Source organism: Chlorocebus sabaeus, chromosome 4 (assembly GCF_047675955.1).
Source record: "Chlorocebus sabaeus isolate Y175 chromosome 4, mChlSab1.0.hap1, whole genome shotgun sequence".
Taxonomy (NCBI): domain Eukaryota; kingdom Metazoa; phylum Chordata; class Mammalia; order Primates; family Cercopithecidae; genus Chlorocebus; species Chlorocebus sabaeus.
Genome location: NC_132907.1, coordinates 6,557,917 through 6,572,701, shown reverse-complemented (window position 1 = coordinate 6,572,701; position 14,785 = coordinate 6,557,917). Strand labels below are relative to the sequence as shown.

Sequence of the window (14,785 nt, the reverse complement as noted above, 5' to 3'; positions counted from 1 at the left end):
TTTATTAGTGCTACTTTTAATTTCTGTTTGGGTTGTTTTCAGTTCTATTACATATAGTACTTCTATGGATACTCTTATACATGTTTTTTGATGAACATATGCCTGCCATATGCATTTCTGTTGAGCACATTCCTGGGGATGGAATTGCTGAATGACAGTGTGTGCAAATATTCGGTTTTAGTAGATAATGCCTATCCATTTTCCAAAATAGTCGAACCTAATTATACTCTTACCTCTAGTGTATGAGAGTTCCACTTCATTAATGCTTAGCTTCTTCCATCTTTACTTTTGGTTTGTAGTGGTATCTCACAGTATCAAAAAAGTGTATTTTTTAAAAAATAATTCTATGTTCAATATAGAAAGATTGTAAAGTACACATATACAGCAAAAATAGAAATCATTTACAATAAAAATCATTTACAATCATTACAAGAATCATTTACTGTCATTCAGAGATAGCCACTATAAACATTAAGCATACTGTTAACATGTTCATATACACACACTATATACATATTTCACAATTTTTCTTCTTTATTGTCAAAACAATACAGGTATATTCCATGAAATTTGAGAAGTACAGAATAGCATTAAGATGCAGAGTGAAAGCTACCATATTCCTTCCATGAACCACTGTAACATACTGGCATTTTTATAACTTTTATTTTCAATGATTTAGCATTGTAACTAGTAGTTAACATTACAAGTAGAGAAATAATGATCACGTTTGTTCCAGAGAATTAGTCATAGAAGCAAAGTGCTTAGAATCCTCAAGTTTGTTTAGTGTTTTACATTTATAAGGCATTTTCCATACGTTACCTAATTTGTACTTCATAATAATTCAATATATTAAATAGAGGTCAGAGTCAGTAAATAAATTCGCTAGCATCACACAGGCAAGTAATAGAGGAACCAAGACCTGAAAATAAGCCTTTAACTCCTAGGTCAATATTCCTTTTAACATATCATAGAAACAAAACCAAAGGAGAAGTGATCATTTCTATATCTTTGACTCCAGATAGTATCCTAACAGTGAGAACCATGATGTGGTTTTGTGAGAATCAGGGGAACTTGAATCATTTTAGTTTCCAGATAATTCAGTAGAAGAGACAACATCCTAGGATTTCCCATCCAAACTGGAGCTCCAGTGAACAGGTGTTTCTGGTTTGCTGGGCAGGAAGGTGTTCTCTGTAGTCGGTATGGGAGCAGTCATGACAGTAACATGCCAGATACTTGTGACTACCCTGAAGGCCATCTGGGTGGAGATTTGTGAACAGCCTCCGTTGAGGTTATTGACAAGAAATATTGTTTGTACTTTTTTTTTTCCAGAATCTCTGCCAATATCTCATCTTACCTAAAGATCTTACATAAATATCTTAGTTGAGTTATTAGAGTACAAACAAGTAAAGAAAGGAGAGCTAGTGGAAACATGAAAAGGGTAGTTATTGAGATATAGTGACACAGTTGGGCTGCATGTTGTTATTATTTTAAAAAGTCCCCAAGACTTACATATAATGTTTCTTAGAAGAAATATTTCTATTTCTACATCTATTCTATTAGTTGTTTGGATAGAGAGATGTATTTGTCCTGTAGAAATACTTTTTATGAATTCTCACAACTTTTAACTCAATGAGTGTCTTAACATATCAAGCCTTGAAGTTCTTAAATAATAGTATAATACTGAAGTTTAAAAATTGTGATGAGGCTAGGTGTAGTGGCCCTTGCTTGTAATCACGCCTCAAGCGATCCTCCCATCTAAGCACTTTGGGAGGATTGCTTGAGGCCAGGAGTGTGAGACCAGCCTGGACAACACAGCAAGACCCTGTCTCTTAAAAAAAAAAAAAAAGAAATTAAAAAATTAGCCAGGCATGGCAGTGGACTCCTGTAGTGATGTCCTCGCTACTTGTTAGTCTGAGGTGGTAGGATTGCTTGAGCCCAGGAGTTTGAGGTCACTGAGCTATTATCATGCCATTGCACTCTAGCCTGGGTAAAAGAGCAAGATCTTGTCTCTGAAGTAAATAAATAAATAACTTAATTAATTAAAATTGTGATGAAATTAAGTACATTTTTAAATGTGCAAGAGTAAATTTTAAAATATAGAATAAATTTATATCTAAATACACACATGCACATACATGTATACATGTGTATGTATGTGTGTGTATGTATATGTTCAGATACTTTTTTTCTAGAAATGTTGACAAACTGATATAAGTTACCATTAAGGATATTATCTAATTTGAAGATAGTTACCAATTCTTTTAGTACAAAATATCATAAATCCTAGTGATTATGGATTCGTTTTTAAAAATCATAATAGAAGATAATATCCCATTCATTGTATACTAGTTACGAAAAAGTTTTATTTATCCAAGAATATCTTTCAGTAAAATTGGCTTACTTTCTGAATCACACTTATAATTTAGGACAGGACACTTGAAGGTATTGTAGCATTTACACTTGTCTCTAATTTCAGGTCCTGGAATACTGAGAATTGGAGCAGGGATAAATGGCAATGACAGATTTACAGGTCTGATGCAGGATGTGAGGTCCTATGAGCGGAAACTGACACTTGAAGAAATTTATGAACTTCATGCCATGCCTGCAAAAAGTGATTTACACCCCGTTTCTGGATATCTGGAGTTCAGACAGGGAGAAACTAACAAATCATTCATTATTTCTGCGAGAGATGACAATGATGAGGAAGGAGAAGAATTATTCATTCTTAAACTAGTCTCTGTATATGGAGGAGCTTGTATTTCTGAAGAAAATACTACTGCAAGATTAATAATACAAAAAAGTGACAATGCAAATGGCTTGTTTGGTTTCACAGGAGCTTGTATACCAGAGGTAAGTAGTGAGCTTGGAGAATTTTGGAGTTAAAAAATTCGTTGTAGGTGAACTTGTTTGGGACTCAGCTTTCTTTCGTTTGATAAGATTGATTGCGCATCTACTCCAAGTCTAGAAGTATGCTAGGCCAGTGATTGCAAATATAAATTACAAAATTCTTACTCTTAGGAGTTCACCCTTTGAATCAACTTAATGAGCCAATAGAAGTAGTAAGTTAGCAAATGAAACTTTAGCAATTCGCCTTAAAGTTAATGCTCTTCAAAGAATGCATGTTTATATTCCACCTATTTATTTTTTGGCTACTGTTTTGGATGCCATTTAAGTGAATGAAATAATATATATTGAAAGCTTGTATGAATAATTGTATTTGCAACTTTATTAAAATATGATTTTTTGAGGTTTTATTTTTTTACACGTGACATGTACTTGAGTAGTCAGTTATAACTTTCTTCCGTGTTGGGTGTAAATGCCTTTCTTATCAACCATCTTGGCCAGCTTAATTCATTAGGCTGTCTTACTGTCCTTATCAGTTCTTTCCATGTTTTCAAAGATTCGTAATCATCTTGGTTTCCTGTTCAGTAATGTGAGAACTCATGAAACTGCTTCCCAGGTGTTGTGTGTGACAGCAACAGCTTGGTGGCCATGAAAGGATGCCAAAGAACAAGAGTCTTTCTTTTTGCAGTTGATTCTAATTGGTTTAGAAGGGTGTATAAGTAAATTGAAATGATTTTAAAAAAATGGATGAGTAGAGTTTGAAAAAAAAAATCTAGGTCATAGGCTTATTCTAGCTTAAACTGGGATGCCTGCCTCTCTGGAGTGTCTTTCTTGCCACTTGAGCCCTTTGGTTTAGTGACAGTCATAAGAGATCTTCAAATAGTGTGATCTTTTTTTTTTTTTTAACATCAGAAATAGAATATCCTAGACTAGCAATAGCAAATGTCATACAAATCTACAACTTGAAAAGGAAAGCTGTTTACATATAGTGGATAATACTTTAAATAAGTATTCAGCTATCAAAGAATTTTCACATATTACATTTAATGCACCTTTCTGATAATCCATAATATAGGTGCAATATTAACCAGTGTGATAGTGATATTAACCAGTGTGATTATTTTGTATAATGTGTGTCAACATTTTGAAGATCTGTATAACCAGTAACTAATATTTTTTAAGTAATCAATGCATATTGTTGCAAATCATGCCTGAGTAAAAGACTGTTTCCAAGTACAAGGTAGACCAATGGATTTTAAAGTACTAGAGTATGTTTCCAGGTTGCAACTAAATGCTAAGAAACTGCCACTTGTCAAATTTTGGATTTTGGTATAATATCAAGGAAAAATACCCATAATTATCTGAAAAGACTAGTAAAATCCTCTTCCTTTTCCTGTTACACACATGTATATATAAGCCTGGATTTTCTTTATACCCTTTAACCAGAGTAAAAGATAGAAACAGACAGGCTGGGCGCGGTGGCTCACGCCTGTAATCCCAGCACTTTGGGAGGGTGAGGCGGATGGATCACGAGGTCAGGAGATTGAGACCATCCTGGCTAACACTGTAGTTCTTTCCCATAAAATATGTTGTTTATGTGAGCATAACTTATTATTGCTGTCTTAAAATGAGTTATCAATCAATATTTAAATTTTTTAGTTTTTCATTTGTAATATGGAAAATATCAGCAGATTTTAATAACATCAACAAAAAACTCTGGGATTCTCAGTAGTTCTGATGTGTACAGGAGTCCTGAAACTAAAACATTTGAGAACTGCTGGTTTACTCTGTGCTTGTAACTATCTTCAGAGTTTACATTTTATGATCACTTGCCTCATATTTAGAAATAAAGACTACAGCCACTTCCATAGATTCTTCTCTATTATGTTGTTGCAATGACATTGACAATTTAACTTTAAAAAAAAAATTCCTTCAAAATTTCTGAATGCAGTAGAGACCTGTAAAGACTCTGGACTGGGCATGGTGGCTCATGCCTGTAATTCCAGCATTTTGGGAGGCTGAGGTGGGAGGATCTCTTGAGCCTAGGAGTTTGAGAACAGCCTAGGCAACATAGTGAGACACCCTTGTCTATTTTAAATTGAAATAAAAATTTTAAAAATTTGAAATAGGCCTTCTGAGTTATGTTATGCTTTTACCTTTTCTGTAGATTAATATGACATAAACTAATATTAAGGTTAAAATGATAGCATAGTGAAATCTTAAATAGTGAAAATATGTAGACTATGGCATAGCTTGCTATTTGGCACATTAGAAGAGAAGGTAATTATTCTGTGAATTGTTTTCTACCAACCAGGTACACTATGTCCTGGCAAAGAGCAGTTGGTTAATAAACTATAATTAAAAGAATGAATAAAACCTGTGAAGCCGTTTAGAGTCCTGGTGAGGCTTGCCAGATAGTGCTTTGGATTCCCAGTGGGATCTGTGTTGAACAGAAGATGGATTTTGTTAGTTCTATAGCCTACTAACCACATTCTCATGTTTCTTCCCCATATTTTGTTATTCTGTATACTTCCTATATTATTTTCTCTCTACCGTATTTTAACACTGTTTTTACGTGTCTTGCCAAATTGTATACCACGTAATTATAAATTAATGAAGTTGCTTTCATAGTGATTCACAGAACTTGCTAGTCTTATTACTTGCATTATATTTTATATTTATGAACTGTGGCTTTATTTTATATAAAATATATTTTATATTTATAAACTTCGGGAAGATCTTGTGAAAATAAGAATATCATTTCGACTTGGACTGTATTTGTTTTTAAGTGCCTACCATATGCTATGTGAATAGATTCCTTTGGATATAAGTGATATTGGTATAATCTGATATCATCAATCATCACCCATGCATGAAACAAAATTAAAAATTAATTGGATTTGTAGCTTTAATTTTCTATTGCAATAGAGAAGGCCGATTCATGGTTCAGAATACTTTTTCTAAGAAAAGAGATTTCAAAAACTCTTCTTACTGTTTCTGTTTATTATTACTGTTCTGATGATCTGAATATTTGGCAAATTCTTGACTTAAAAGAGGAGACGGTAGTGAGTATTATTGTTTCTAGTGAGGTACTGTGTGGGGATGGTTTGATGATTATTATGGATGTTAGACCCCTTCCTCTAGTGGCCTCAATGTTTGTTTGTATCATAATTCTAAACTCAATCAGATGAATATTTTAATATTAGAAAAAAGGTTTAGGTATTTATTTTCTATGTCTTGTGCGTTTCTGTATTAATAATTACCTACTGGAGTCCAATATTTCTAAAAGTGTTGCCCTTGGATGACCTTGTCAGAAATACCTAATGCTTATTACTGGACATCATTCCTGACTCAGGACCCCATTCCTGGATCACAGTCTCTGGCTGGGGGACAGGGGAAATTTAAGCTGAATTAGAAAATCTGTTTAAATTAAAGTTTTCATGTGTAAAGTATACACAAAAACAGAGAAGATAAAGGAATGAGTCCCAGTGTACTAGCTTCAATAATTATCAGCCTTTTGTCAACGTTGTTTAATCATTTTTGGTTAAAGTACTTTGTTTTTCTTGAGACGGAGTCCCTGTCCCCTAGGCTGGAGTGCAGTGGCAGGAACTCGGCTCACTGCAAGCTCCGCCTCCCAGATTCATGCCTTTCTCCTGCCTCAGCCTCGTGAGTAGCTGGGACTACAGGCGCCCATCACCACGCCTGGCTAATTTTTTGTATTTTTAGTAGAGACGGGGTTTCACTGTGTTAGCCAGGATGGTCTAGGTCTCCTGACCTCGTGACCGCCTGCCTCAAAGTGCTGGGATTACAGGTGTGAGCCACTGTGCCTGGCCGGTTAAAGTATTTTTTTAAAGCAAACCTCAGGCATTATGTGATTTCTCTGTAAATTCAGAAATATTAAAGGTGAATTTGCAATGAGAATCCTGGTGGTTTTTTTAATAGACCCTTGACATTAGAAAGCTCTTTTATAACTTAAAAAGTTTACTTTATTGAACAAAATATTACTTCATTAAATTTTCTATAAAATGTTGATATATAGCATATAACTGTACATTCTTTTATTAGATATGAATAGTGATTTTGTAAAACTGAAAATATTCAGGAAGCTATAGGTTTTGATGAAGGTTTTAGTAAATAAAAGTATAGTTAGGTAACTTTTCCCTGTAACTTTTGCAAACAAAATCCTCATCTTAGTCCTAAATGCTATCTGGTAATGCTTACTGACTTGATAAAAGTTTAAGTTTGTAAAAGAAACCATCATACATTTCTTAGTATCTCTTTGGATCTATTTAACTCCTGCCTCTTGCTGAAAAGGGAAAAGATTTAATATTTACGTATTAAGATTAATGGTTTATTAATTTAACTCATGAGATGTTATGATCTCCATTTTCAGAAGAGACTGCGAATGCTTGATAAGTGGTAGAATGAGGAAGCTCAGGACTGTTTGACCTTAAAGCCATACTCTTTCCGTCACACATTTGCTCATGTACCATTCTGCTAGCATGAAAATCATGACGTAGATCCCTAAGTGGAAATTAAATCTGATGTTGTATTGACACATGGGTCTCAAGCTGCATCTTCCTCTTCTGTCCAACATCTTAAGGTTGGAGTGCCCCACCTTCAGGACAGTCAGTTCTGCCATGACATGATGGATGGATCCTTAAAAATCATCACACTGTGCCAGATGCATAATGAGAAACACAGAACTTATGGAAAAGATGGGGTTAGGAAAACACTGCTCAAGAACTTGGTCATTGACACTCAAAAAAAATAGGGACCTGATAAAAATGTGCACACTAAGTATTTAATACTTATAAAACACAATAAATATGACATATTAATTTAAAAACTTTAAGTTTATTTGTAGAAGTGGGCATCAGAAGGATTGCAGCTTGTGTGTCATTGTGAAATGATAGAATGAGCATTATCTAAAATTGGAGGAAAATTATAACACTAGATGTGGTTAAGTGTGGCTAGTAACACAGGTGTTGAACTGAGTAGCTGGTAGTTGTTGGAGGTATGTGTTTGAGGTTTGTGGCTTGTTTCAGGTGGGCACAATTTTCTGTGTCCATCACGTTTCTTATGGATGAAATAGCACTTACAAGCAAATGCAAGTTGCAGCTGTTTTCAAATTGTTCCCTAATATATTATCAATTGCATTGGAACAATTTCATGATTTCAATATAAGGGTTATAGCAGAATTGAATGTAGTTGGTCCTCTTCTCCTCTCCATCTACACTCCCCCTGTTCTCGCAACTGGTTTTCAAATACCATTTGTATAATTATATATTTATCCACCGATTTTATATGGCTTTAAATATCATTTATATATTGTTAACTTCCAAATTTATGATGTCAAGCTCATCTTTTCTCTAAAATTTCAGACCCATTTCTTTAGTTACAACTTGATACATTTCTAGTATGTTTATTTCATACACACTTCAAATTAGACATATTTTAAGCCCTTTGGTTCTTACCCAAAACCTGTGTCTGACTCATACAGTAGGAAAGTCAAGCCCACTTCACAGATGCCTGGGCTTCATATGTTGCTACTTGCTGTAAGTGGGCTGATGCCTCTCTAGTGCTCTAATCAGAGGTGTTTCTTAAGGTCAGAGAGCAGAGCCGTAAACCGTCCACTTAGCCATTCATCTTTTGTGATTGGAGAAATGGCCTGAAGTATGAAGCTACATTCAACCCTGAGCAGTGTTCATGGTGTAGTTGATTGGTCAGGTGCTTGGAAGAATCAAGACTAGAGACAGAGATGTTTGGGGAGGAGTCATGTGAATAGATTGCCAGGAGTCAACACTGAATATGAGGGGGTGTTTCCCAAAAGGTTCTCAACCGTGAAATCAGAGTAAGGCTCCATTGCATATCGGCCAGACTCTCCTTTGTCACCACAGTGCCATTAACAGCATGATGGCAGGGATGGAGGTTATGCATAGGTCTGACAGCATGAGCTCCCTCTTACCAAGACTAATGTAGCAAGTGGTGGTTGCTGAATGTCCAAACAGTGAGCAGCAGATACCAAAGCTAAGCACTTCTCAATAAACCATTTACTGGTACATTGATCCCAACCAGACTTTATCACTTCAAAGGAAACAGCAATTCATTCTTATTGGAGTTAATACTTTAGCTAATGTATTTACTTTAGCCTCCTAATACATCCTAATACAAGCACCATCATCTGAAGGCATAAAGAATGCCAGCTTTAACCACATGGAGACCTGCATCACATGGCCTCAAAAGGACTAATATGAAGGAGGTGTAGCAATGGGTACGTAGTCATAGAACTGATTCACTGGCCTCACCATATACCACGTTACCTGAAGTAACTGGCCTCATACAATTGAATGGCCTGCTGAAGACCTAGCCATGGTGCTGGCTTAAGGATAGCTTCTTGGAAGGTTGAAGTATTGTCCTCCAGGATGCAGTATGTGCATTCAATGACTGGTATCTGTTTCTGTGTCCCCAGTAACTAGAATACACAGGCTCAGGAAACAGGAGGTAGAAGTGAGACTGACCCCTGTCTCTACTACTTTTAGTGACCTGCTGCCTGAATTTGTTTCCCACTTTAGGCTCCACTGGATTAGAAGTTCTGGTTCTGGCAGTGGGGCTTGGGGAAGAATGTGCCTGCTAGGAGACAACTGAGGGCACCACTGACCTATCACCTGCTTGTTTTGGGCCTCTCATGCCCATGGACCGGCAGGCAAATAAAAGAGTTAGAATGTTGCCCCAGGTGTACTTGATCCTCTTTACCATGAGAACACCTGGGTTGCTGTGCTGCTCAGTGAAACTCAGAGGATTTGCTGGAACGTCTCCTGGTGACTCCACTTTCATTGATAACTTTCAACTATTGTCGATTTGTAGACAAATCCCAAATCTGTCCTCTCCAAAATGTCAGCACCAAAATGGCTCTATCTTATGCTGATCAGAGATGCTTATGGTTCATATGAAAAATACAGAATGACATTCTATATATTAAAACTTGTATTTTTATCTGTATTCATTTTTGGTTCTTTTTTCTCCAAATTATATATTTGCTAACATAAAAATAAAATTGAATTGAGAAACTGAGGATTTGACAGTAGGAAGGCCTTACTCTAAATGATATTCCAACTGCTTCCACCATAGAGTCTTTAAGAATTATCTTAAAGTGTTTAGATAAAAAATTTTCCCCTTGAAAAAAACACCTCTAGGTTTATATGGTAAAAACACCAACAAATATATTGAGCATGGCATAAGATACCTTCTTTGATCTGACTGTTGTTCCCATACTAGGCACTTCTCAAGGCTCTCCCCATTTGGCACTTCATGCCCCGCTGCCAAAATGATACCACCAAATATACTATATTGCTTCTTATGTCTGTGCCTAGAAAGTTCTCCCTGATGTCATGTTCCTCCCCCTACCCCGAACCCCCACCCTTATTTGGTCTGTCTGTGCTGAGCCCATTATAAAATTGCAAGTTTGTCTTTCTGTTTAGAATTATACTTATCCAGAGAAAGGACTACACATTAAAAAATATTGTGCAACTATGCCATATGGCACGGTGGTTGGAACACAGAGATATCAACGAATGAATTACTTGTGCAGTTCAGAGATTATAATTCTTTTTCCTCTATAAAGGAATGGGAGAAAATGAATGATTGTAAATATGTCTTAGCAGTCAAAGTTTATCTGGGGGAATGCACAGGCCTCTGTAGTCCCTTTTAGAGAGGTAGAAAGTTGTAGAATTAAGTTTATGGTAAAAGGATTTCATTAAAGCATTGTAATTTTGTCACTGATTTGAATTGCTATGCACTTATTAATAATTTACATTTCAGATTGCAGAGGAGGGATCAACCATTTCTTGTGTGGTTGAGAGAACCAGAGGAGCTCTGGATTATGTGCATGTATTTTACACCATCTCACAGATTGAAACTGATGGCATTAATTACCTTGTTGATGACTTTGCTAATGCCAGTGGAACTATCACATTCCTTCCTTGGCAGAGATCAGAGGTAAACCCTACCTTTTTTGTTCCTTTGAAAGCCTCCTGGAAAGCTTTCCCTGACATGTTTGTTCTGTAATTTCTTTGCAGCTTCTTGTTGTGTAAGCAATTTAAAATATTTAGATTGTTCGGTATACATCATGGTATAAAATATTTTTGTATTTATGCGAAAGAAAAATTAATGATTTTGAATAATGTGTGTTTCTGTTTTGTTTATGAATCCCAACATAATAAAAATCGTATAACTGAAAGATGTATTTCTATGGATTTTTTGTTATTACTGATGCACTGGGAACCCACAGAATTCTTTTATTATTATTTTTATACTTTAAGTTCTAGGGTACATGTGCACAACGTGGAGGTTTGTTACATATGTATACATGTGTCATGTTGGTTTGCCGCACCCATCAACTTGTCATTTATATTAGGTATTTCTCCTAACGCTATCCTACAACAGGCCCCAGTGTGTGATGTTCCCCTCCCTGTGTCCATGTGTTCTCATTGTTAAACTCCTATTTGTGAGTGAGAACATGCGGTGTTTGGCTTTCTGTCCTTGTGATATTTTGCTGAGAATGATGGGAAATCGCAGGAATTCTGTTTTTGTTTTTTTTTGAGACAGAGTTTCACTCTTGTTGTGCAATGGCATGATCTCGGCTCACTGCAACCTCCGCCTCCTGGGTTCAAGTGATTCTCTTGCCTCAGCCTCCCAAGTAGCTGGGATTACAGGCATGCGCCACCATGCCTGGCTAATTTTGTATTTTCACTAGAGACGGGGTTTCTCCATGTTTCTCAGGCTGGTCTCAAACTCCCGACCTCAAGTGATCCGCCCGCCTCGGCCTCCCAAAGTGCTGGGGTTACAGGTGTGAGCCACCACGCCCAGCCCAGAATTCTTAATGGTAGTCTTCTAATCAGCCAGTGAGAAATTCTTATAACTGTAATCTCGTTTATTTGCATTAAACTTGGAGAGATGAGGGTTTTTAAAATATATATTTCAAGAGTAAAGGTGACCTCAGTTTCATAAAAAAACTTTCCATGAACAAGAGTCACATGTCTGAATATATACTCCATAAATAAATGGTACTTTTTATAAGTGAGATTGGGATGAGGCTTTCTCCTGTGTCAGAATAGTTAAGTGTTGATCGTGTTGGAATATGCATGTCAATATAATTTTTACATTAAAATATAAATCTCTCATAAGTCCTCAGGGATCCATAGCAAACTAAGTTAAGGTTTGTAAATAATAAATAATTTTTGAGGACACTTTTGAGGGATTTAGAAGTTAGTTGGATTAAAAAAAATTGAGGGAAAGTTTAAAATGTTAAGACCTAAAGAATAAAAGCTAAGGAAAAGTGACCAAATTTCTATAATTTGGTGGAATAAGGAAGCAAATTAAATAGTGTAACAGCAAAAGTTCCTTGATACTAGTCTGCGGACAGGCCCATGATAAAGGTTTTACTAGTACTTTACCATTGTTTTATAAATTAAATTTATATACATTTTGAAAGAGAGAAGAGTTAATCAAATTTAGTAATTAAAACAGTTCTAAATGTTCCAGTCGAGTATCATATAAAGTATTTTGACTGGACATGGTGGTGTGCACCTGTAGGGTAAACTACTTGGGGGCTGAGGTGGAAGGATAACTTGGTCCTGGGAGGTTGAGGCTGCAGGGAGCTGTGATCACACCAGTGCACTCCAACCTGGGCAACAGAGCCAGACCTTGTCTCATATATATTTGATTACCTAAGTTAACAATTTCTTGTTCCCTTAGTTCATGAATTCTATGATTTAGGTAGTACATGTTATTTTTGCACTTCTCTGAGCACATCTGTCATGTATTGCTCCTTAATTTAAAATACGATTAAAATGTACATTAAAAGCCAAATTTAAGTTTGAACTCAGATCTAGTGAACCAAAATCTCTAGAAAAAGAACATTTGAAAAAAAAAAAAAAAAAGCTCTCCAGGTGTTTTTAGGACCAATGATTAGTATTCTGGAGACTATATTTGGATTTAGAGTTTGTTTTCGGACAGTTGTCACTCTTTTCTGGGAGAAACCAGGAAGTCACCATTCTTACTGACATAGCCTCTCTATTTCTTACTCTCCATGTTAAGTGCCTCATCAGGCCTGCATCTTCTCTCTCTAGACAAATTTCAAATCTAACAATTTTTCCACATCTCTTTTGTTACTGTATTAGTTCAGAATTTTATCATTTCTGGTCAGTCACCTCCTAACTTACCCTCTTGCATCCTTTTTTGTTTTGTGTACTCTGTTTATTCTGCCATGGTACTTATTCTAAAGCAGAATGCTAATTTGGTCAGTCCTCTGCTTATGATTCTTCAATTTATCTCCACTTTCTATGGAATGAAGTTCAAGTGTTTTATGATAGCATAAAAGATCCCTAGGATTTGGCTCCTGATTATTCATTCAGCCTCATGTTTTCCTCTTGACTGGTGATCTGATTGCAGATGCTGTGTTCTTTCATGTCTCCTTGCCTTTGTCAGTATTGTGTCTTTTGTTTGGAGTGTCCTTCCCCATTATTATTTACAACTGTAAGTGATCAATCAGAATTTGCTTCAAACACATCTGCTGTAAAACCTTACCAGGTAGAATTAGTTTCTTCATCACTTTATTTTGTACAGAACTCTATCATGATATTTTCGCATTGGATTTTAAGTGATTTCCTATAGACCTGTCTCCTGTGATACATCAGGACTGGGGCCATGTCTAACCCCAGCATACTGCATATGTCGAAACATGTTTGTTTGATTAATAAAGAAAGGAGAAATTGTTTTTTCACTTTAAATTTTGAGTTAAATTTTGTAGAGCATGGCTGAGTTATTCCTATTCCTTTTATAACCTTTTTTGGATTAATTGCTTGTGCTGGACTCCTAAGGCCTATTATGAATCTACTTTCTAAAATACTGCTCCTGAGCACGTCAGGCGCTCCTTAGGCAGACACTAGACACAGGTACATTGCCCTTGCTTCTTATCCTATCACATCTCATCATAGAACTTGCAGTTTCTTAATTGGGAAGTCTCTACCTGATGTTGGTAATACCATGGTCTTTGGTACAAAAAATATATGATATTGTATTAGTAAATCAACATATCATATGTGATGTGATATTGATGCATGTATAGGCTACTGTCAGAAAATGCTACTGCTCAGCACCTGCCTTAGTCTGTTGGGACTGTTAAAACAACATACCTTAGACTGAGTAACTTATAAAGAACAAAAAGTTACTGCTCGCAGTTTTGGAGACTGGGAAGTCTGAGAGCAGGGTGCCTGTAGATTCTGTGTCTGGTGAGGGCTTACTCTGCTTCAAAGATATGGTGCCTTCTCAATATGCCCTCCTCATGGTGGAAGGGGCGAACAAGCTCCCTCAACACTAATTCCGTTCATGAGGGCTCTATCCTCAAGCCCTCAACACCTCCTGAAAACCCCACCTTTTAATAACACTACTTAGGGGATTAGATTTTAACATGGGAATTTGGGGGGCAGGAGGACAAGACATTCAGACTATAGCAGCACCCATTATTTTAAAGGAATTAATCTATTCAGACTTCTCTTTCTCTGTATATGTTTGTATACACACATATACACACACACATACAATGTTTTAATGTTTAAATTTATGCAGAAATAAGTCTTAAGTGGTAACTTCATTTAAATATAATTTAGTTGCCTTTTGAATTTTCTTCTGGTAAGTAATTTCTAAATGCCTCATTGCTTAGTGCCTCTGGATATTTATATTTATAGGTTCTGAATATATATGTCCTTGATGATGATATTCCTGAACTTAATGAGTATTTCCGTGTGACATTGGTTTCTGCAATTCCTGGAGATGGGAAGCTAGGCTCAACTCCTACCAGTGGTGCAAGCATAGATCCTGAAAAGGAAACGACCGATATCACCATCAAAGCTAGTGATCATCCATATGGTAACCTGCTCCT

The 14,785-nt window shown here is 36.1% G+C and overlaps 1 protein-coding gene across 12 annotated transcripts in view; it reads left to right on the top strand.

The window, feature by feature from the left end:
* The window catches only part of ADGRV1 (adhesion G protein-coupled receptor V1), a 584,631-nt gene that overhangs the window by 93,326 nt on the left and 476,520 nt on the right, over positions 1 to 14,785 (top strand). For all 12 annotated transcript variants that reach the window (XR_494199.3, XM_073014617.1, XM_007978103.3 and 9 more), the window contains 3 exons: positions 2,477 to 2,850; positions 10,666 to 10,842; positions 14,592 to 14,772. Coding sequence is in view for 11 of the 12 variants with exons in the window: in XM_073014617.1 (XP_072870718.1) it covers positions 2,477 to 2,850; positions 10,666 to 10,842; positions 14,592 to 14,772 (732 nt within the window). In the remaining variant the exon portion in view is untranslated. The remainder of the gene's footprint in view (positions 1 to 2,476; positions 2,851 to 10,665; positions 10,843 to 14,591; positions 14,773 to 14,785) is intronic.